Source organism: Amblyomma americanum, chromosome 11 (assembly GCF_052857255.1).
Source record: "Amblyomma americanum isolate KBUSLIRL-KWMA chromosome 11, ASM5285725v1, whole genome shotgun sequence".
In the NCBI taxonomy this organism is placed as follows: Eukaryota; Metazoa; Arthropoda; class Arachnida; order Ixodida; family Ixodidae; genus Amblyomma; species Amblyomma americanum.
In genome coordinates this window covers 20936061-20959113 of record NC_135507.1, presented here as the reverse complement: position 1 = coordinate 20959113, position 23053 = coordinate 20936061, and the positions used below count along the sequence as shown (strand labels likewise).

General features: G+C 46.0%; 1 protein-coding gene across 4 annotated transcripts in view; it reads right to left on the bottom strand.

The window, feature by feature from the left end:
- The window catches only part of LOC144110563 (uncharacterized), a 146265-nt gene that overhangs the window by 19708 nt on the left and 103504 nt on the right, over positions 1-23053 (bottom strand). For 3 of the 4 annotated variants that reach the window (XM_077643572.1, XM_077643574.1, XM_077643576.1), the window contains 7 exons: positions 21221-21317; positions 19454-19549; positions 15495-15549; positions 13531-13721; positions 12239-12602; positions 11138-11227; positions 9418-10040 (listed from right to left, as the gene is read on the bottom strand). In XM_077643572.1, the coding sequence (XP_077499698.1) occupies positions 9418-10040; positions 11138-11227; positions 12239-12602; positions 13531-13721; positions 15495-15549; positions 19454-19549; positions 21221-21317 (1516 nt within the window). Of the gene's footprint in view, positions 1-9417; positions 10041-11137; positions 11228-12238; positions 12603-13530; positions 13722-15494; positions 15550-19453; positions 19623-21220; positions 21318-23053 lie in introns of all 4 variants that reach the window. The other variant, XM_077643573.1, reaches the window with a different exon arrangement.

The window sequence follows — 23053 nt, the reverse complement described above, 5'->3', positions numbered from 1 at the left end:
TTGCTGTACGCTGGGTTAACCAAGTTTGATTGAGCCGCCCCCAAGCTCGGGCAAACGAGCGCCGCGTGCACCCTCCCCAATTACTCTACAGGTCACAGTGCAAACCCTCGTCCACCCGCTGTGACGAAATGCGGGGCCCTATGAGTTGCAGCGTGAACTCGGCGCAACTTTTGCAGGGCCCATTGCCTCACCTGCGCAAAGTAGGCACTTGTGGGAGCAGCGGCGAATGGCCCGCTGGGTGGAGGGTGTGCAGGAGAGAGGAGCCAATGAGGAGACGCGCTCGACGCATGTACGGAGGAGACAGAGAACGGATCCACCCGCGCGTGTGCTCAGAAACACTTTCCGCTTAAGATTCACTCGAATGTGCTGTCACCTAAATTCGGTGGTTTGGGCAGCCAGCATCTTGTGCCCTCAGAAGCGGCGCTCTGCTTGCGACGAATTAGTGCAGCGTTTTCTGTAATCTATAGAGTCTTCTAGCCAACGAACTTAATTTTGTCGCAAGGATTTCGACTCGAGTGCCTTTGTGATTCTTCGCGCATGGCCCCAAGCCGCTTAACAATTGTGAGCATGCACTCGAGTTCAGAGGGCACTTTCGACATCTTTCGCCTGAGGCAATGTGACAAGTGTATACCCATAACTTTTAGGTGGCGTGCACGATAAGGTATGATCCATGATATTCAGCATCCAACAACTCACTTAGCGATCACAAGGTCGTCATCGCTACATTAAAAAATTGGAACTGTAAAAATAGAAGGAGTCTGAAAAATTTGCTCCCACTACAGTGACCGCCTCAACATTCGATCACTTTACACAAGCAAAACTGTGCTGCAAGTTTTTATTTACTCCATGCAAACTTTTCAAGCTACTGTGTGGTGCTTAAGTCATTTTGCTTCACCTCATCATGCGCTATACAGACAAGATTTACTTGGATACGACCACTCGCGCATTTTGTGCTCCTCTTCTTGCTGTGATCGCTCATATAAGCTCATCTGTTTAAGTTCGCAAGCCATCTTCGCGCGTCCCCAGCATTGTTCATGATCGAGGTGCCTTTGTATCCTCTTAGCATTACATGACGTTTACAGCGCGGTTAAGAAAAGTGGATGAGCAATATGTATTCCATTACTTTTCACCCACCGGAAATTTATTACGTATAAAAATTTTTTGAAGCCGTGGGCAAATATTATGAAAGCGTCTCAGCTAAACCATCTTTGCACTGCTGGGAATCGTGGGGCATAGTCTATAGTTTGTTCGTTCTGGAAAATTACCGTTAATGATAAGCCTAAGTTCTTAAATACTGGCCTGGTCAATAAGGCATCATTTACATAGCATTTTTTTACCCTCCTAAAGGAACTAGCCAACGAACGGGTTAGCAGATTGCTGGCACATACATAGCGGCCGCTGCAAGTACAAAGCCGATCGAGTCGGGGCAGCGCTCCGGAAATGAGCGGATTTTGTTTGCAGAGAGCGTGCGTCTTGAGGAGCTAGCTACTGCTATCACGCGATTTTTCCTAGGTAAATATATGAAACAATAGCCAATCAGCCTAAGAACTGAACACCTTTTCAGGATGTAAAAAATGCTGCAGACTCGGTCACACGGCTCACAGCAGCACCCACTAGTTGGTTTCGCGCACCTTGCTAGGGCACTCTTTTTTTAATATCTTGATTACAGGCTCCAGTTTCCAATTAACTCTAACTTGGCATATTGTAACCAAAATAGAAAGGCTGCTACCTTCATTTAGGCACAATCGGGAGAACACATTTGCTTCCATAAATGTAAAAACACGGTAATGTCCACTTCCATATGCGTCATATAAGTTTGGCTACTGGAGCGTGGTCAATGCTATTCGATTCGCAACTGTACAATTCACGTATGGCCCACTCTTTTTTCCAGACTGTCTCAATCAATCTGTCGCTTTACCTCTGGATCTGTGATCATGACCTTAATGTCATGCCCTTTAAACTGCATTCAGTTTCACGCATATGCTTGTGGTTATTATACATGTCTTACTGCAAACATAGCCTTGCTTATTGGTTATTTATATACTGTTTTATTGCTTAATTATTCTTTAATGTGATTATCTTCACTCATTCCAAGATATTCTTATTCATTCACTGTGTGTTTGCATTTCTGGCGTGTCGATTTGTTCTGTCTTGTGTATTAATTGCTTGCTGCAGCTCTCTTTGATAAAAGAAGTAGCCCGCGACGTTGGCAGGTACCAATATCTCTCATGTGCAGTGAAGTTTTAAAGTTCAGAAATATCCTACAAAACTATGTTACTTTCTAGCCCTCATGGCGGAGCCGTGCGCTGCAGTGCACAGCGCTTACAGACGATCACGTCTCGAGAGTGCCGCGGACACGTTTTTCCGTGAACATTTTCAAAGGTCTACCGGTGCCTGCCACAGCCAGTTTTTGCAGTTTTTGCGTGCAGCCAGTTTTTTTTTTTTTCAACGACCTCCCTAACTTGCATTGCAACCTCCTTTCTCCACCTCTTTAACTCTTGCCCCTTCCCCTCCTTCCTGGCACACGAGGGGCCCTTCGCATTACTATCCTTTCAATCCCCTCCTCCGCAACGCGTTGCCTGGTCACAGAGAGGTTAATGCCCACACCGAACGCCCTTTACCCCATCGTCACAAAGAACAAAATTCTTTTCTCTTGACCTTGAGAGTTTTTTAAGGCTTCTGTGTTCTGTCCACCCTCCGCCTGTTTCTCACGGCTTGCCGCGCTCCCACTGCAACCTCTACTTCGGTTGACTGCCGGAGCACACAGCCCTTCGGACCCGGTTTTTCCCTTCTGCAGTCGATAATTTTTTATAGGTATCGGCAACCACTTGGGGCCACCTGGTTGATATGTGAGTACATTTCTCGTATATTTATTTTAATTGTTGTAGGTATTGCTCGCACGTACATAATCTTGCGACCCGCAATCTGCAGAATGCGTGTCGTTATGAGTTAGCTCACATAACACTTTCAGCAATTTTTAAAATAGGCTTCTTGGGCCCCAAGAGCGCTGTTTCCGGCATAGCATTGTCAGTGATGTAACACATATTAACACGGCTAAGACTGTCACATATAATAGGAAGTGTAAAATAAAATTATAAAGGAAAGAGGTGTGAAGAAGACAAAGAGGTTGGCGATAAGGATGACGTAGATTAACCGAAGACTAAAGAAGATGAAGAAGAAGCATTCGCTGAGGTGGAAAGATATGAATGGTGGAGAAGAGAAGGAGAAGACGACGACAAGGCTTACGTGATCTAATGCCAAGGCTATAAAAGGGCATGGGAGAGCGAGGCACGGGGGGTGGAGGGAAGAACAGAGAAGCGGAGGCTCCGGCGGGTCAGGGACGCTTCGGCTGGAAGAGAGCGACGCCGGCTACTGCTCCGGTGAGCTCGCATTCTACGACTTCGCATCGTGGACTTCCTGCCGTTCCTGAGCCCGTTCCGGGGAGTCAACTAAGGTCGCTACCGCCTGCTATGGCCAAGAGTGTCTCCAGCGCTGTTGCCACCCATCCGGGTGGTGCCCCCAACACAACCAACACCGGCATCACCTCCACGGGCGCTTGGACCGGGAGCTTATACGACGCAGCCATCGAAGCCGCCAGCGACGACAGCCCAAGCACGTCGAACGCCGGCTCGACGCCGGCTCGTGGATCCATACAACACCGCAGCCACATCGAACCAACCGTGAGCACGAATGCCAACCACTAACAGTAAAACGCTAGTAGTAGACACTAGTAGCAGTGTTCCCGGGTTGTATGTCACGTAGGGAGTGTTAAATGTGCGTCTGTGTAGGTACACCTGTCGCCTAGTCCATTCTTTCGGGGAGTGTTCTCCAGGGAGATCCGTGACAAAGACTTGCTAACTAGCAAGTTGGTTGATAACTATAGAATAATTAACTTTTTCCCAATAACTGTTAATTATTATAATTATTATTATTATTTTCCCGATAACCTTAATTATTGAGAGACGCTAACCCACCGTAAGTAATATCCAAATCAGTTTTTATAGTTTTGAAAATGTGGTTACCTTCGGCGCTGTGGCCCCGACAACTTCTGGCTGTTTGCTATTTTGGCTGGAGAAGTTGTTTTGTCTGGAAGCTTCTCGAAAGTGCACGTAATTTGGCGCGATGTTGCCAAAATTTGTTGGACCAGAGCGCCCAGGTTAAGAGAGTTTTCGAAATTCACAATATATGGAGGTTACTTACCGTGGGCTGCACGGCTTTCAATTATTATGAAGCTTAAAAGTAATTAGTTAAGCAGCATACTAATTAGCTCGTTATAAATGTAATCTAACGCACTACACCACTGTCAATGTTATGCCGAAAAAAGCTCTTCTAACTCAAAAATCCTGCTTGAAAAAAATTGCGGAAAGTCAGGTGAAACACTCAGCATAGGTGAATTTTTCATTCGTATGTTCTATCGCTGACTTTGCACATGATTTTGTTTAATAGCAGCAACCCATCAGTCACTGCGCACCGGTGGACGCTATATATTGTTCAAGAAATTCTTCTTCGGGTGTGATATTTCACATCAGATGGGATACAGCTGTCATGGGCTCCTGTATCCGCTTCAATTTTTGCTCCTTTTCCCATTCACATTTTTAATGACAGCAAACCGATGGGTCATTCATTCCTTACCGGCGGACGTTGCATACAATTTTTGAGCTGTACGTCATATGCAAATTTCTCTCCAAGTGGCATCGCCGGTGCAGAGCATGTCTTGACAAAAGATTTTGTTCAGTTGTTGTGTAGTCGAAGAAGAATTTTTAAAGGAAACAAAAGTTGAAAAATACTGAAACAACCAATAATTTATCTTTAACCAAACATTTCGAGACCAACTCAGTCTCTTCTTGAAGGGTGACTGAAATGCAAGTCAGTAGCTCGAGGGAACACCTTCGCTTTCGTTCTGTTAACACATGGCGAAGTCTATCAACGTACGCGGAGCGGAGCTTTTCCAGAGCTTTATTCAGTTGCCTTTGTCAGCCGGATATTCCAGGACTCAACGTGGTTCACCATGACCGCATTAAGCTTCACGGCCAATGAAGACTCTCCTCTCCAAAGGTGATTCTGTGGTTGATGCGATCACGGTGCTCAGTGATGGTGTTGCCTGCCTGCTGAATTCACTGACCGGACGTTATTCTTGTGTTGCCCGATTCTCTGACCGAGGCTTTCTGTCTCGTCGATGAATGATGCCCGGCACATGAAGCATGGCGTTTTGTAAATTACATCCAGAAGTTTCTCTGTGGGGATGCAGTCTTTAGGTCGTGGTAGAAAGTGGCTGGCTCATTGAAACAGGTTTGAGACATGCAGATATCACGTTTTTGCAAAAAAGAACAAGGATCGCCGTGCTTCTTCAAGCTTGTTCCTTTTTGCACTGTAAGACTTAACATACATGACCAACTGGCCGAGCAGTTTGTTTTGTCGCAGAAGACACTGTATTTTTGTGATTACAAATTGCTATTCTCATAATTATTTGCTTCTTGTTTCAGCGCCGGTAGCTCATCCAGCTAGAGGGCCACAAGCTGCCGGAGATTGAGGACCGCGTTGTAATGGCTATCATGGGCCTTCCCGACCAGCTAAAGTTCAGAAGAAAGCCTTTATTTTGACAAGGCTCTGCAGAGGGGCTACAGGTGATATCTTTATTTCTAATCTTTACTGCATGTACTAGCTGTCCTAGCTACTATTGTCCAAAATGCATTTTGCCAAATAACGTTTTCTTTTGCTCTTTGTATGTTCAGGTGCAGTCACCGAAAAGGAAGAGACAGCTGTGCACGTTGTCTCGGCATACATCGACAGGCGGCTGTCCGCAGCTTGTCACCAGGCTGGGATAGCAACTGGGCCTGCCCTCAATGCTGTTGTGCTGTGTTGTTTACTGGCGCATAAGCAACTAAGGCTATCATGCGCCAAGTTCAAGGTATAAGGAATTGTTTTCTGTAGATTTTTACAAAGGTATAAAAAATATGGCGCTGTAGAGAGCCTAAAAGGTGATACCCTTCTGCCCAGTATTGAGAGAAAAACAAGATTCACAAATGGACAATATTAAAGGTTTCAAAGGAGGCTGGGTACCCTCATCAGCCGTTTCTGGCTGGGCGAGGACTGAAGGCCCCAACCAGTAAAAATAAAAAACCTCAGCCCTTTTCTCAGGAATGAGAAAGTGGCTGAGGTGCATCAGGCAAAGTACTGGGTCATGTTTTACATATTTTTAAGAACACCAGCTTCTGTTAAAAATCTAAAAGCACAGGACATGTCCAGAACTGCACTTTCACCTAAGAGCAGTGATGAATGAAAAGGGATGCATTGGTTATAAAACGGAGAGAAGCACTTCTTCCGTAGCTTTTCCAGTTTCGAACATGAAATTAAAATGTGATTGACAATAAGTTCATCTCCACATGCACAAACTGGTTTGCCTTCTTTTGTTAGCAGAAAGTTGTGTGTAATGTGTGTGTGGCCTATACGGAGACGGCAGATAATGACTTCCTTGAAATGTTTCTTGTGCACACACGACTTCCATTCACCTAGAACTGGTCTTATTAAGTGTAGCTTGTTATTTACTTCGCTGTCCAAGTGGACTGCCAAATTTTCCTTCCCTTACATTGTAGTAATTTCATGCAATCTTTATAGGGCACATTTACATTTTTTATTTGCTTGCCACAAGCTTGAGCAGCGCACAAATTTGCTCTTTCGTTGCCTTTTATGCCGACAAGACTTGGTACCCAGCACAGTCATATGTTTTGTCCTTCAGCTATGGCTGTTGTTATGTTTTGTCTGAGGTCGCCGAGCAGCGCAGTTATTGCATTTTTAGAATGAAGGGCTGTGAGCACACTTAGCGAGTCTGTGTAAATAATACTGTTGCCGAAATTCTCATTTACTATTTTTTCTATGGCTACACAGATCTCGTAACATTCCGCAGTGAAGATGGAAGCACACTGTGGAAGTCTTACTATTTTATTCCAATTCCCCTGAACCACTGCACTTCCAACGTAAGTGTCTGTTTTTGGACCCTCTGTATAAAAGGATGCGTTTTTATTGTACTTTTCTTCAAGTGTGAGGAATTCTTGTATTATATGTTCTTGCGGAATCTGCCTTTTTACGGAAGTCTGTAAGTGAGATCACAGATCTCCGGAAAGTTGTACCATGGCGGAAGTGGACCTCACCTTCGAGAAATGCTTGGCAATATGTCTAGTACACCGAGGTTCTGGCACACGTCTTCAAATCATAAGAGCAATGGACGGGTAGCTTGTGGTTTATTGTTAAAGAGTACTCTTGATGGGCACTCTGTAGCGACGGGGTAACAAATTTGTTTGTGCAGTGTACGGATTTTTAGAATGTACGAGCATGTGAGCATGGCTCTTCTGTCTGTAAGTGACGGCTCGTTGGTTTCAACATAAAGACTGTTTATAGGTGACGTCCTGTAAGCACCAGTTGAATGGCATAAACCTTAATTGTGCACTGGGTCGAGTTGTTTCAAATACGATGGCCTTGCTGGCCTATATACTATACTGCCATAGTCTAAGCAGGATCGTACCACAGAGCGGTAAATTTTTAGAAGGCTTGCCCAGTCAGAACACCAGCGATTATGTGAAAGGACTTTTAGTATATTCAGTGATCGGGAAGTTTTCTTTTTTAATGCATTAATATGAGGCAGGAAAGTGAGTTTTTTGTCAAGTGTTATGCCTAAAAATGTGTGCTCATTTTTTACGGGCAACTCGATTTCGTTCAGGCGTAGAGTCGGATCTGCCTGTAATCCTCGTTTGAGTCAGAAAATAATAGCTACTGTTTTCTGTGCAGAAAACCGGAAGCCATTTGTGTCTGCCCATGATGCCAGTTTGTTAATTGTTCATTGTGTTTGTATTTCACATGTTGGCATGTTGGAAGATGTGCAAGCTATCTGGAGGTCATCTGCATAAAGTGAATACATAACAGACCTCAGTATTATTTTGCTAAGAGAATTCATTTTTACAATAAAGAGAGTTGTGCTTAAAATACACCTTTGAGGTACTCAATTTTCCTGAATAAAATTCCTCGAAAAGGTTGAGCCTAGGTGGACATTAAATGAACGGTTAGACAAAAAGTCTTTAAGGAAGTTTAGCATTCTGGCACGGATGCCGAGCTCAGCTAAGTCCTGAAGAATCTCAAACCTCCATTCCAGCAGTGGACCTTTGACAAGGCAATTGAGCCCTGATGAGACCCTACAGGACTAATTAATCGCTTCCGCGCAGCCTCCACTGCCCACCTAGACCTGTGGCTCTTTGTTATGTTTTTAAAAAATGCTCAAACATTAAACTTAATTACTGGTTTGCTCATTTTCAATGCATGTAATAGAGTGCGGCATTTACAAACTCACTGCATAGACAATGGTTGCCAAAATGAAACATTCGTCATAGATGGATTTGGATGTGCCAAGCACAGAATGCATATTAAGCACTGTTGGGGAACGACTAATGGGACTGCTAGTGAGTGTGCCTGTATGCATGTGGTGAACAACCAGCGGGTGAACTTGGGTGGGAAATGTTCGGTAGCCAATGAGTGGCTGGATGTCTTTGGCGAACAACCAGTGCATTAGCTTGGGTGGGACATACTGGATAACCAGCGAGCATCGCTGGATGCCTCTGATAAACAAGCAGTGGATAAGCTTGGGCGGGAATTATTGGATAGCCGCCAAGTTGGGCTGGCTCTCTATGATAGATACGCCAATGAGGAATCTTGAATAGCTAAAAGTGAATAGCCAAAGAATGCCATTAAGACCAATCTATAACCTTGTATGCCATTAATGGCTTCTGATTGGAAAGCCAGTCGTTTGCATTGGCTCGATCACTGGATCAGGTAGTGCCCCATTCAGATCCCATTATAGGCCTTTATTGTAACAAATTTTCCCCGGTATTCAACCAGTTCCGGGCCACTGTCAGCGTGCTGCTTGGGTCTGGCCAGTGTTTAGCATTATTCACTTCGGAAGATACTTGCTGTATCACGGCACAACCCGACAGTTCTGGAACAGTCAGCAGCAGCAGCCAAACAGGGAAAGACAAGGTGAACATGCTAAACATTGGCCCTGATGGTCAGGTGCACACTGTTTACGTGAGGTTAAAAAAAAAAAGTAAATTCTCAATGGAAAACGTGAAGAGGTGAACTTGTTACTCCAGTACACACAGTACTTGGCAACATCCAGGGAAGAGAACATTGAAACAAACATTACCAACTGTATCAGCCCCAAATAAGCAAGCCTAACAAAGAGCTTGTATACCCTTCTATGGTTTCATATTCAAGTTGGCTTTTTTGGATCATACAAATTCTGAACATGAATGCTTTGTGCGGTCCCAAAAAATCCAAATCATTGAGCTTCTCCTGTATAACAAAGAATGCCTTAGGTGCTGGCCAGATTTCTCTTTTCTTATTGAGCACGACAGGCACTGTTCACGTGCTCACCTCCAGGATACGCTTGGTTCCCGGCTGGGTGCAGTGGTAGGCGATGATGCTGGGGCACTGGCCAGTCAGCACTGCCTCAGCTGCCTGGTTGGCCATGCTCGTTGTGAAGACGAAGATCTGGCTCTGCTGCTGCATGTATTGAGCCTCCAGACCACCACCACCACCACCGGCACCCTGTGGGGGCATGGGGCAGCCGGCCGCGCCCCCGCTGGAGGACATGGGCGCTCCCGAAGGTGGCCTATGCATGCCCGCCATGCTTCCCGGCAGTACCTGTGGGCCCCCCATGCCAGGTCCCATGGGACCGCCCGCTCCTCCTCCGACAGCCACGTTGCCACCAGCCATGTGACCCGCGCCTGCGAGCGGGTTACACATGCTGCCAGGATGCGGCGCATGTTGCTGATGAGGGCCTAAGTGAGGGGACATCCCGCTGGGACCACCGTGGGGTGCATGGATGCTCCCAATGGGGCCCCCGCCCATGGTGAGGGTGCCACCCGCATGGTGGTGAGGGTGTGGTGGTAACTGCTGGAGCGGTCCCCCCATGGGCTGTTGTTGCTGTTGCTGCTGCGTGGGCATTGTTGGCAGCATGGGACCGCCACCTGCTGCTACAACCGCAGCATCGGAGGCTGCAGAGGATGAAGAAAAATGGCACGATGCTGACAATCACAAATGACAAAAACTGAAAGAACAGAAACAGCACTAAAGATGTTCCCTATGCTTCATCTAACAAACTGTTTGCAGCACTGTGAAAGGCACAGCTCTCTCATCCAATCAGGTAATAGACCATGTTTTTCCCAGAAAAGTTTACATCCATTTCGGAGGCGGGTTCATTACGTGGGAAAAAAAGTTAACAGATTTTTTGGGGTATAGTCTTAAATTTCATTCCACATGTCTGTCTGTCTATGCCCACCCGCCTGCTTGCTCTTCGTCATCAACAAAGCCGTGCAGTCAGATATGTCCACGGTGCCAGCATTTAGCATTATGCGCTTCGAAAAGTGTTTGCTGTACCATGGCATGATCCGACAATTTTGTGATAGCCGGCAGAGGCCAATTGCAATGCGATAAAGCGAACGTGCTGAACACTTGCCCTGAAGGTCAGGTGTACATTTTTACACGAGGTTAAAGAACCTCACAGGATAGTTACGAGAGAGTAATGCAAATTTTTAAGCCTTAGATGCACTTCCTCTCCTCACCACTGAATAGGCCTCCGAGATGAAGGAAAGTGGGACGTTGTCCGGTGTGATGAAAGATTTCAATGAGTAGGGGCTCAACCGGGGCCAGAGGAAACCTACGCTGCTTGAACCGCAGGCTGGGCCAGATTTTTCTATAGGCCCTGGCCTGGCTCGGTCCCAAAAAAATCTGCGTTGCCCAGCCCAGGCCCAGCCCTGGCCCGCGGGCCGGGCCAGCCTTGGTTTTCGGGTAAGCCCGAGCCCGTGCAGTGTTCTAGTGTGGCACACCCACCACAACTGAAGTAGGTGCCACCAGCAACTTTTACAGGAAACAACGGTGCATGATGTACACATAACGGCTTGCTTCCTTTTCCTTTTGTATTAACGCAAGCGCAATGTTTACTCCATTGCCTACACCTGGCTCTGCTGGAAGTCCACACCTATACTGTCTGGTCCAAGTCCGTTCACATTTTTTTCATCAAGGTGTGTTTTTGCTCACTTACTGTCGCTGCCATGTCTACATACACACACACGGAGAGATCGCAGGGACTCACGGGGTTGCACAGACATGGCTCCAGGGTTCTCCTTGCCACTGGGCACCATGTCCCCGGGATTATCGCCCAGCATGGACATTGGTGCTGCACCTGGGAATGGCAGGAAGACTGCATGAAGTGCAAAGCACACAGCCAAGTAAAGACAAGCACACATACGTGCTGACTGTTAACTATGATCCGCCCTCGCGCTGTCCACCTTGGCATGCTGCACCAGGCAGTCACTGGCCGCTGTACTCCCCGCGCCCTTTTTTGTTGTATAATACATGCACAGCAAATGTAGAACTCTGAATCAACCGTTCATCCTATCCCTTTGCCTTTCTCCCTTGCAATGCATGAGTGCATATATCTCTACCCTCGCTACTTGACAGGCCAACTTCCCAAGACCACAGCACACACCAACCAGAAGGAAAGAAATATAGTCTGCTTCCTTTGTGCATCCAACCAGAGGAGCAAAGCAGAATCTTCATGATATGATCACAGCTGATAGGAATATCAGTGGTGTGGCTCTTTAGCTAGTGTGCAGAATTTTGCAAGTTCCAAACACTCACCCGCACCATGACAAATGAAACGAATGCAGGAGCCGCAGCTGCAGCCTCACTTCGCCACCGCCTCGAATGCAAGCCGCGGAGTGCGCACTGTGAGCAGTGAGTGGTGGACTATAGCAGCCACTAAATTAGACTGGCTGCAAATAGGTTTGCGTGAATGGATTTCCTGCGCTTCGTATATGAATTTTTTTCATCTTGTGGTAGCGTCACGTAGAATTTAACATCCCGAAGCGACACATGGAACCACAATGTGGAAGGCTCCAGACTGATTTAGACTACCTGGGAATCTTTAACTTGTGCTGAAATCGCACAGCAAACAGACTTCCTTGCATTCAGCCTCCACCAAAATTCAGGAGCTACACCTGGGGTATGACCCCGCCACCATCAGTTTTTGTTTGCACAAATACTTTTTGCGACTCGGGTATTCATGTCACCAAGATTCTACTGTCTACTATTCCCGAGCTGGGACACTTTTTTTCTTGTTTCTTTTTTTCTAGTCCCAATATAATATCTATATCTACTATTCCTCGGATCACTGAAGTGAGGTTTCCCTTACTGTCAGGCAAGGGTGGGCCAGTGACAGATGGCAGGTTCCCGCCCCCGTTAACGAGAACCCCGCCAGACGCCACAACATCCGCTGCTGACACTGGGGTGCCGGGAGGCCGGCCCATGTTGCCCGCCCCGGCGGCCTCGGGACAGGTTGAAGGCGGTACAGCCTCCTTGGCCGACGTGGCCTTGGGCCCGCACTCATCGGCTGCAGCCGCGGGCTGCGGCTCGGTGGCCGCCTTGTCCACCGAGGGCGCCCCGTTGCACTTCATGTTGGCACTGGGCTTGGGAGGGAGTGCGAGGACTTCGTTCCGCTCCCGCTCCAGAAGCCAACGGTTTTCTGTTGCCAGGTCACGCTCCTCGCGCTTCAATGCCTGCACACACACACACCTGGTGGTGTCATGCCCACAAAAAGAGACCTATGCGGGACATTATGCAGGGGTCCTTAACCTTTTTAACCCTGGAGAACCGCTGCGGCTTTCATAAGATGGTGAGGAACCTGCATTTCTTGGTTTCCTTCTCTCCCTGCCTAATGCACATTCTAGAAAAGAGCACACAAACAAACGATACCTAAAAAATGTCAAAATTCAAGTACCGTATTTACTTGCATAATTTGCGCACCCCTAATTTATTACCCAGGTTTACAAAAAAAAAATCTCGTCCTGGCATATGTTGCGCTCCCTGCTGTGTAAACATGCGCAAAGTGCACGCAAGGCAGGCTTGTGAAGATCGGCAAGGCCATGTGCGGCTGTGAAAGGTGTAAGTGGTGAGGGGATGCCGCCTCGCCATCCACCTCTATGGAAGATGTCACTACTAAGGCCAGGCCAAAGTGAAATCACACCTGATGTGTGTGAGAGGTAAGCACTGCCGGCATGTTTGGGGGAGAATGCGAGATAAGGGCGTCGGAACCAGCGTACCTCAGTCATCTTGAAAACACCCCCCCCCCCCCCCCCCCCCCTCCCCTCCTGAGACACATCAAAATACAAGTAGAACGAATCAGCACCAGTTAACAGCCATGAATGAGATAATGACAATACAATGGAAAGAAATAAGAGCAGCTACGGCCACACTGCAGCACATTGCTGACTAAGGAATTCCAAGATCATAACGCACACTATACCATAAGCTGAGAACCAGCAACATACTGACGGGATGCTACTTGCACCACTTCATGTACCACATGACAAATAGCAAAAATGCATTTTTCGCCTCGGGGGTTTTTAAAAACTATGAAGCATACAAAAAAATCCAGGTTCAGTTCACCAGGTGTCCCAGGCGAACCAGCCGCACTTAGTGACGCACCTGTGCCTGGGCTTGGACAATGGGGAAGAGATGCGACGAAAGGAAGGCGTGCAACTGTTTCTCCCGCGGGTTGGAGGACTTGCGGAACTGCTTGAGGAAGCCCTGCCAGTCCGACACTGTCAGGCAGACACAGTCCCACTCCCGGCTGCGTTGGGGCTTCTTGGGGCACAGCTCCCGATACAGGCGAAGGTCTGAGTGCCAAGAAAGTGCAGGAAATTTGTTCAGGAATGCACTTAACTGATCATCAAAAATAAGGAAATGGGTGTGGATAGAACTTGAGAACAACATAGGGCAGTGCAGACCAAGGGAACAGATTAAAATTGCACCTGAAGCACTTGAACAGAACACCTCTTGAAGTGAGCACCTACAGCAACTTTTAAAAAAAGAAATCGGTCACGTTAGTTAATGATAAGAGTAGACAGTTACTACCACTGCATGCATGGGAATGGTAGTACAGTTGAACCCCGCTACAACGAAATTCTCGAGGTGCACGAAAAATTTCGTTGTGGCGAAATCGGCCCAAAAATCTAAGATCTGACCACACTGTTCAAAAATATCAATTATTTCCAAAAAAATTCGGTCATCTTGGCTTGCGTCCTTTTAGCGGACATGAGATGCCGAATTCCGCAGCAATGTCACCTTCCTTCCCCCCGCTTGAGGCCTCTCGGATTATGCATGCTTTATCCTCCAAAGAAAGGAACTTGCGCTTTCTGCACGGCGTTGCAATGCTAGCGTCGAGTCTAGCACACTAATACAAATGAAACACCAGACAAACGAACTGTGTCGGGCCGCCTCCGCTGCACTTCTATGTCGAGATGAAGGACGATATCGCACGATATGACGGACGGCGGACGATATCGAACGGCGCCACCCATTCGCACTCGATGCACTATGAGGCACACATCGATTCCAGCAAGCATTTTCGGTGAAATTAAATGCCATGAACGTATGGACGGGTAACGCTATGCTTGTTTTGTCGTAAAATAAATGTTAAGCCCATCTCCAATGAACAAAAATTTTGTTGAAGCGGAAACGCACCTGAAAGGATAATTCGTTGTGGCGAGAACTAGCATGCATTGTTTTCTATGGCTAGCTGACAGGGAATCTGAAATGTTCTGTTCAAGTGAAAATTTTGTTGAAGCGGCGTTTGTTGTAGCGGGTTCGACTGTAAATGCACAACAAATGAACACGCTTGATGTATATTCTTAACAAAATATACTCGTGGCTAACAAAGTGCTGCCACACACACTGCTTTGACAGCACCCAAATTCTCAAGCCCATTAGAGCAAGCACATTATGTCAAACGGACAACCACAGTAACATTAAGGCAGAACAGAGCTAAAAAAAAAACTGTTGCTTCCACTTTACTTGGCAGTAACCGGTTACCACTTCTGCCAAACAATCATTCAGTAGTTGTAAATCCCTGTTATGAAGCTTTAGATTTCAACCCCCATTAAAGAGAACGAGAGACCTTCCATTTGCCAGCTCACGTGAGCCTGCTCAGTAAAAACCGTTTGATGGCTTCCATAAGTTGCTTTCTAAATGTTCTTGCTTCTTTCTATCCGTTTTGCAATGTCCTTTTTTTTTTTGCACACTGCAGCTGGCTGCTGCAAAAAATATGAAATGAACTGCGTACACTGCACATAACCAGCTTTTCCTTTTCAGAGTAATAATAATAATAATAAAAAACGCTGAAGATTACTGCTTCAGTAACAAAAATTATAAATCAAATCAGTCACTTGAGTTTGTTTTCAAGGTCATTGCTTCAAATAAACTTTCAAATGTGATGCAACAGATGAGACCACGACAAAAGATTTATTCATTTTTTTGAGGAGGGTATGCCAGTTCGACATGAAAAAGGAAAAGAGAGGCTAAAAAAAAAAACATGTGCAGTCCCTTTTCAAAGTGAACTGCTTAGATGAATTGCAGATAATGATAAAGAAGGTGAATGCCTTGCATCTTACCTTCCAAGTACCAGTACACATTGTCAAGCGCATCTTGCCCTACACGAATGCCACGCTGCAAAGAAAAAATTGACAGCACAAATTCAGGGCATGCAACAAAGTAGTAACAAAGAATGCAAAGCAGAGCATGCCAACTGTTCCAAAACTACATTACACAAATGTAAAACAAATGTTCCCTTAAAATTATTTTCCGAAAGCAGTTACCGTTGTTGCCGCTTCACCATGCAAGCTACATTGGGAGAAACACTGGTCTTAGAGCTATTGTCCTAAGGGGGGAAGCTGGTCTTAGAAATAAAAATTTTATTAATGAAGCCACAATTATTAAACCTTCAGGGAACATGTATTTTTGCGTGCTGATTCAAAATATGTAATTATATTTAATGTACAACAAGTCCTTGTGCACTTATTGTAATATGTTACGTAACTTTTTGTGGAGATCTTTAACGAAATTCTGCTTCAGGGAACTTGCTAGAATGTATGCCGTCCGCTTGTCTTGACAACAAGCTATGCAATAAGGGTAAAATTATTATCTTGCCTATCATAGAAGTTGAGTTACAGGGTTTTAAACTTGGTGCTTCACAAACGAGAAGAAAAATTTGTATTCCTGTTTCTGAAGTGACAACTTCAAAATCCTGTAACTCAACTTCTATGACAGGCACGATGATAATTTTACCTTTATTGCATAGCTTAATGTCAACAGAAACCAATGAAATGCATTCTAGCATGTTCCCTGCAGCAGAATTTCTTGAAAGCTCTCCACAAAAAGTTACATAACATACTGCATAAGTGCTCAAGGAATTGTTGCACATGAAATTGACTGACATATTTGGAATCGGCATGCAAAAATACATGTTTTCTGAAGATTTCATAACTGTGACTTCATTAACAAAAATTTTTTTCTAAGACCCTCTTCCCCCCTTAATAACGCGAAAGTGTTAAGGCGCCCATGGTGCAGAAAATTTGGCAGCTGCACTGCGAGTGAAAAAGCAAGTGGCCCCCCTGCCACAGGTCATGTGACCTTGTGATGTCATCACAACGTGCCCACCATAGAAGGTGGGATGCTGGTGGCAGATAACTTAACGACTGGACACAAGAGGTTGCTTGGGACGAGCAATCTAATCACCTGCGCAACTACACGTAGCGTCAGGATAGCGGAAGCGGAGGAGGTCGCTGTTGCGCTGGCAGCGGCTGAGGGCTATCGAAAAGACGAATCATTGGTCATCCTAACGGACTCAAAAGAGACATGCAGAAACTATACGAAAGGTAAAATCTGCAGGGCTGCCTTAGCTATCCTCCGCGAAGCACTACACCTCAGAAAAACAGCAACCCGCAAATTAATCTGGATTCCGGCACACACGGGGATAGAAGGAAACGAAAGGGCAGACAGCTTGGCTCGAAAGATCACGTACCGAGCCGAGCGGCCATACGCCCTGGGACAGCACAGCACCGTGGAGATCGGATTTTTAGAATACCTAAACTATCAAAGAGGCAGGAGAATTAGATATTCCCCGCCACATAAGGGCCTAACACAACAAGAAGCAGCTAGTTGGCGGAGGCTGCAAACGGGAACATTCTTTAACCTACATATACTTAGCAAGATGTATCCTACACAGTATAGGAACACATGCCCGAGGTGCGGGACAACCCCCACGCTTTACCATATAACCTGGGAGTATAAGCGAAACTACACGTTCCACCAACACAAAACCCCGAGTGCGGAGCAGTGGGAGAGCCGGCTCACCAGCTGCGAGCTCACCACCCAAAGGGCAATGGTGCAGCACGCAAGCGAAGCAGCGCGACTCAGTGGAGCCCTGGACTAGGGGCCCAACCCTGCTTTGAAGGTCAAAAGTCTGCAGCGATGAAGACGAAGACCGAACGCTAAACCTTTAATGGACCAAATAAAGTTTTTCTCTCTCTCTCTTTTGGGAAGAGCAACTTGGGTCTCACAAACCCCACCAGTGGCAGTGTTTGAAGCAGCCACCTGCTGGGACAGTGGCACATCGGTAACCACTGCACCACTGTGCCAGGAGTGGTATGAGGACTTCCCGCGATCTCTGAATGTAAAGTAGAGAAACACGAATTCCTCATCTATAGGCATGTAGGCAGAAGCTACTGTATTTACACGATTGTAAGTCGACCTATTTTTTAAATTCTGAAAATACGAAGTGGGGGGGGGGGGGGGTCGACTTACAATTAAAACGAAAACATCGTACTATAAGTAAAGGCGAGACAAACAAGATATCAGGCATGCTACAGCGTGGTTGCATTTTTGCTGCGTGGCTCCGTCGCATTACTCTTGGTGCTGGCCTTGAGAAGCTGCTATGTCAACGCGCAGAACTGGCATCCCCTGCCCGCGCACGCTAAACAGCAAACTGGCACCGCACACTCCCCACACGTGGCTGCTGACTGCGGTTGCTGATAGGCACCCACGGCCCTATAACGCAATCGCGTTCCACGGGAAGCTCAAGCGTCCCATAAGTTTTTTTTTAAGGGAGCGTTGACAGTTGATGGAAGGGCCGCTATTCCAATCGAGGCGGCACCCCCACCCGGAATGGCAGCGGTGCCGGGGAGTGTCGGTAGCCGATGGAAGAGCCGACGCCATTCACGCATAGGTAGTTTCGCTTTGGCTCTGACGCATTTGACTACTGCCGGCCACATTTCACAAGTTTTTAATGTAGTGCTTCGTCAGTCATCATTTGTGCTCCAGGTCCGGCAAGCGACAGGCACTCGTACACAGCTACATTCAAGATGGCTGCCATCTTCTACACCGAAGAAACGAACAGCCGCGCACCGGCCGCAAGTTCGACGTTCGCAATGGGTGATACAGGTGTGGCAGCTGCAGCGAGGAAAATTTTCAGCTGTTCCACACGATGTCGTGAGGCGGCTGTTCGCGAAGTGCGGGATTTCACTGGACGACGACGTTAGAATGACGTGCTGTGGGATTGCAGCAGCGATCCGATGGCAGCACTAGTGAGGATGATGGCGCAAGTGTGGCCGAGTAGTCCAGTGACTAATACATTTTAGTTTTGGAATGTGCCCACAGGCATGACCACGTGCAGTTGGCGATAAACGGCGGCCACAAGATAATGCTATCGCCTTCAACTATTCAAGGCCAAGCTTAAACAACCTCGGAAGTTTTTTTATTTGGGGGGGTCGACTTACATTCGTGTAAATACGGTACGCAACATAGAAGGAGTACTTGCACAAGTGAGATCTCTAATGCTATCGTATTGTATTCTTAGGGGTAGGTTAAACTTTACATGACGGTGAAAGAAAGAGCAGCATTCGCGTCTGTGAAGTGATATGCCAAGAGGACCCCAGTCCACTGAGGTGACAACTATACCTTTAAAGTGGAGCTCAAGTATTCCTTCAAGTTCATTCTTTTTCTTACGCCAAACCTAATGGAAGTAAAGCACCTTGCTCAGAATCTTATGCTGATTTCCCATACACAATTTCTTTTTATATAAATTAATTAGTACCTCGGCACAAATAAAATACCTCAAAATAAGGTTTAGTACATGGCTACATGATGTCATGAGTAGAGACTGCAATGATCAAAAAGGTTAATCCATTTTACCCTCATTAGTAATTTTACAGTGCTTTGGATATCAACGTCGAGGGTGTGCCTATCCCGCATCCATAAACTTCAAAAAATAAAATAATAAATTGGAAGGCTGATTGACCAATTCTGCTTTGAGCATTCTAAATATTGCACCTCCAACTTTCCCTGGGAAATTCTATCCTAGATGCAGAGATGTTGACATAACAATACTGTTGACGTTAAAGCACTGAAACAATTTTAGGGCACTTCTGGTGTAAGGCACCTTGTCCAAATAAATGAGTGATAGTAGCACTATTATACAGACTGCTGCTCTCTACTAACGAAGCAGTGTGATGGTCTGCTAATTACAGCTGCACGGCCTAATTACAACAAAGCCAAAGAGAAAACCTGCTCTCACCAAATCCTCAGCGTCGTAGTGGTCGTCCAGGAACTCGGACAGCTCTTCCTCTTGAGACTCGTAGGCATAGTCCAGAAGCCACTTGACGGTCAGGAGCTGAGGAGGAGGACAAGCAAGAAGACTCAAGCACATGCGGCCAAGAACAGGCGCACAAACCACCAGACACCACCTGCAAAATGGCACAATGCCCAGCGAGGGAGAGGACAAGCTGTGATTGAACACTGTATTGAAGCTGTAGCAGAGGACTGAGCAGCGTGCTCGATTTTAAACTGTCCGGTGTACTTTTTAAAATATCGAAACCATAACACAATGGCCCCAACAAATATCCAACAATATTTATTTTAGTCTACTGCTTCGCCCAAGAACTCAAGAACTGGGACTCTCTATCTGCATTTAGCGGCTGTGATCAACTTATGCTACAGTGTGTACGTGAGTGTGTCATTCAAAAATACATGCCTCAGCTGCTACACTCTAGTAATGATGGTGTATTAACAGGAATCCAAACTGCCCACTAACCCCATGCTTTCAGAATTTTCTCTTTACAGCAGGCATTAGCACTAAAAATTTGTTCAGTTAAAGACAACACTATAAACAATTTCTCTCTTCAGTGACTAGCATTGTGTTGCATTTCTCCAAGACCAACGCACATGAATGAGCACTTTTTATTGCTCTATTGCTATGCATGTTATAGCACTTCATGAACATTTCTGCGTCCCCCTCTATTAGGCTAATTTCAATCTTCACTTAAAAAGCAGCTAACTAATGTGAATGACACCGACAATAAGAGAATATAAATCTGTCGCTCTTCCTCTAGCCCACTATGCCATGGCATACAAGTTCATATTTATGCCATTCCATGTTTTTATTTTATTCTTCGATATCACAAGAACCTCGTTGGACCATTCTGTGATGATGCCATGATCTCACGCCACAGCCTAGGCAAAATGTAGCGGCGTTTTGGTGTATGGGGGTGCTGTGATGCTGTGTGCGGCAACTATGTACGTGTGTATGAGTCATATGACCAGTCACGGCTCACATCGACCGGAAGCGGCATCGCCAGACCAGAAGTTGTAGCAAGTGGTGCTATGCCATTGCATCACACACGTAATGAAATTAGGTGTCCCCCAAATTTTACAAAAATGCAGTATATGCAACACTGCATTTCTTTAATCCAAAGGGAAAAAAATGGTGCTGCGAGGTCAATAACAAACTATCGAAAACACACAGCATGTGTGCACTGGAATGAAAATTCAGGAAAGCAAATAATGATGTGCAAAAGCACTGTAAAATAGAAGCAAGGAAGTTGAAGATCAACATGACGAGACGCAAGGGCCGAGTCATGAGCCTATTAGGCAAAATGCAATATATGCAGACGAGAATTTGCACAAAAGCCTCAAACATGGCCCACGCGGCCTCACTCTACTTGAGTTCAAATGAACAGAAGGTTGTAGGGACCCTGTGGTAAGATGGAATTTAAACTACGACCAGCTATCCAAAGACCTTCACCATGTATGTGTCACTTTCAGGCCAATTTTCAGGCCAAATTATGAGCACCAAAGTTCACACTTTTACCTCACCATGCGTGAACATGGGGAAAACTGCGCACCCATGAATAAAAAACATCAAACCTTCGACATGCACTTATCTTTTTTACTGTGCACGGCACCCAATTTAACCAGTACAGGTAAAGACTTCATGAGATGCCCACGGCAACATCATCAACCGATTGAATACTATGACTCGCCAAGCTGGAAGAATCCAATGTACCTTGTCACCTGGAGACAGGTCCCTCCAGGGTCCTTTAGAAAACGAGACTTCCTTTTCTTTCAGAAGTTCAGTCAGAGTGTCTTCAAAATTGGAGATCCTAAAACACAAAAATGAACACAGCATAATGAAATGCTCTTTTGAGAAACCTCTCCCTTACATTTTAAGACATGACAGAAGGTTTGATTGTCACCCGAGACAAGATGTAAAACTGTTCTCATGCTTTACAGTTCGGTACAAGTTTGATAACGGAAGATTGTATTTTACGATGTAAGAAGGAGGAATAACATTTATTAAGCGCTTAAATACTGGGTGGGTTCCGTAGGAGAACCTATCGGTCACCATCATAATCTGGCCCCTCTCAACCAGCGATTTCTGGACGAGGGGACTGCGGCTATGAAGGGTTGCCTCCCAGGACAGATCAGGATTGCTGTCAGGTTTTCTTGACATTCCCAAACTCTGTGTTCCACAGAAGGGGCAGGACGAATCGTAGGTGCCTGGATACCATATACTCATCAAGTAGGGATTAAGCAGAGTATTAGTTTGTAGTCGCCTGATTATGTGCTCTTCAAATTTGCTAAGGGTTTTGTGAGGAAGAGGATATTTCGTTCTTATGACCTTATAGCACTCTGTAATTTCTCCACAGCTTAGTAAGGGCGAGGGGTTGTTAACTGTGTCAGAGAGAGGCTGCGTGCCAGATGCTCGGAGGAGGAGAACTCGAGCAGCTGTGTTGGCCGCTTTACGATGGAAGTAGTGCAAAGCACGAGAACACACGAATCCAATCCAACTAGCCCAGCTTTTCATTTAACTGAAGACTGTAAGCCCATGTATCAATGCTCAACACATGCCCCGCGGTGTATGTTTCAGGTGAATCGGGCAGAAACGCTCGTCACTTAAAACGCACATGCAATGCTGCACAGCAACCCACTACATTAATTTCCTTCTTTCACCTATAAGCAGAAAATCTCAAGTGTTCTGTCTGTTCTAATAGACTAGGCCTTATCCAGCAATACAATTACTTCCACAGCTGAGGAAGTAAGCAAAGTGAGTGTGAGGCAGTCAAAACCAGTCAGGAAAACGAACCTGCATCACTGATTGATAAAACATAGAAATTGTGCTGCAGCGCATTAACACCTTCAAAGGTGTAAGTGATGTGGCTGACACTTCCCCAAGATGCACTGAGGCAAAGTAGTAAGCTTACAAAAAACTGCCATACCAAATAGCCACTTAGCTCTTCTCTTTAACCAAACTAGTAAACACCCAAACACATTAACAAGGCCACCCAACGATACAGTGCAAAACTTACCATGCCAGTAACAAGTGTTTTTAATTCACAATGTCAAGCTACACGGGCATAGTTTTCAGAGGGCACGAGACAGCCCCTTTAGTAACCAATTTAAACTGCTTTGTGCTATCCTGGCTGTTTTTGCATTCTGAGACTATGAGCATTTCACAAGAATCTATGGGCATTTCATGAGCAGAGATTACGAGGCCAAAAGTGACTCATTTCAAACAGTGCGCATTACTCTGAGGCACTGACAACAGTGTCTCCCTAGGCTGGTGTTTCTCCTTCATTATTCCGCATTCACATGCTCCCAGCTTGGACCAGATTAGGCTGGTAGTTTAGGTAAACGTACACTCATCAATGCCCGTACTTTCAGATTCATTGCAGGGTTTTACCATAGCATAGACATATACCGATTTACCGGAGGCCAGCTGTGCACATGCAGTAGCCCTGCCCCTACCACTACCCGTAACAAGAGGCATCGTAGTCAGGCTGATGATGATGATGACCTGACATGATATATTTCAGCACGACAAAAAGAATTGCGGAAA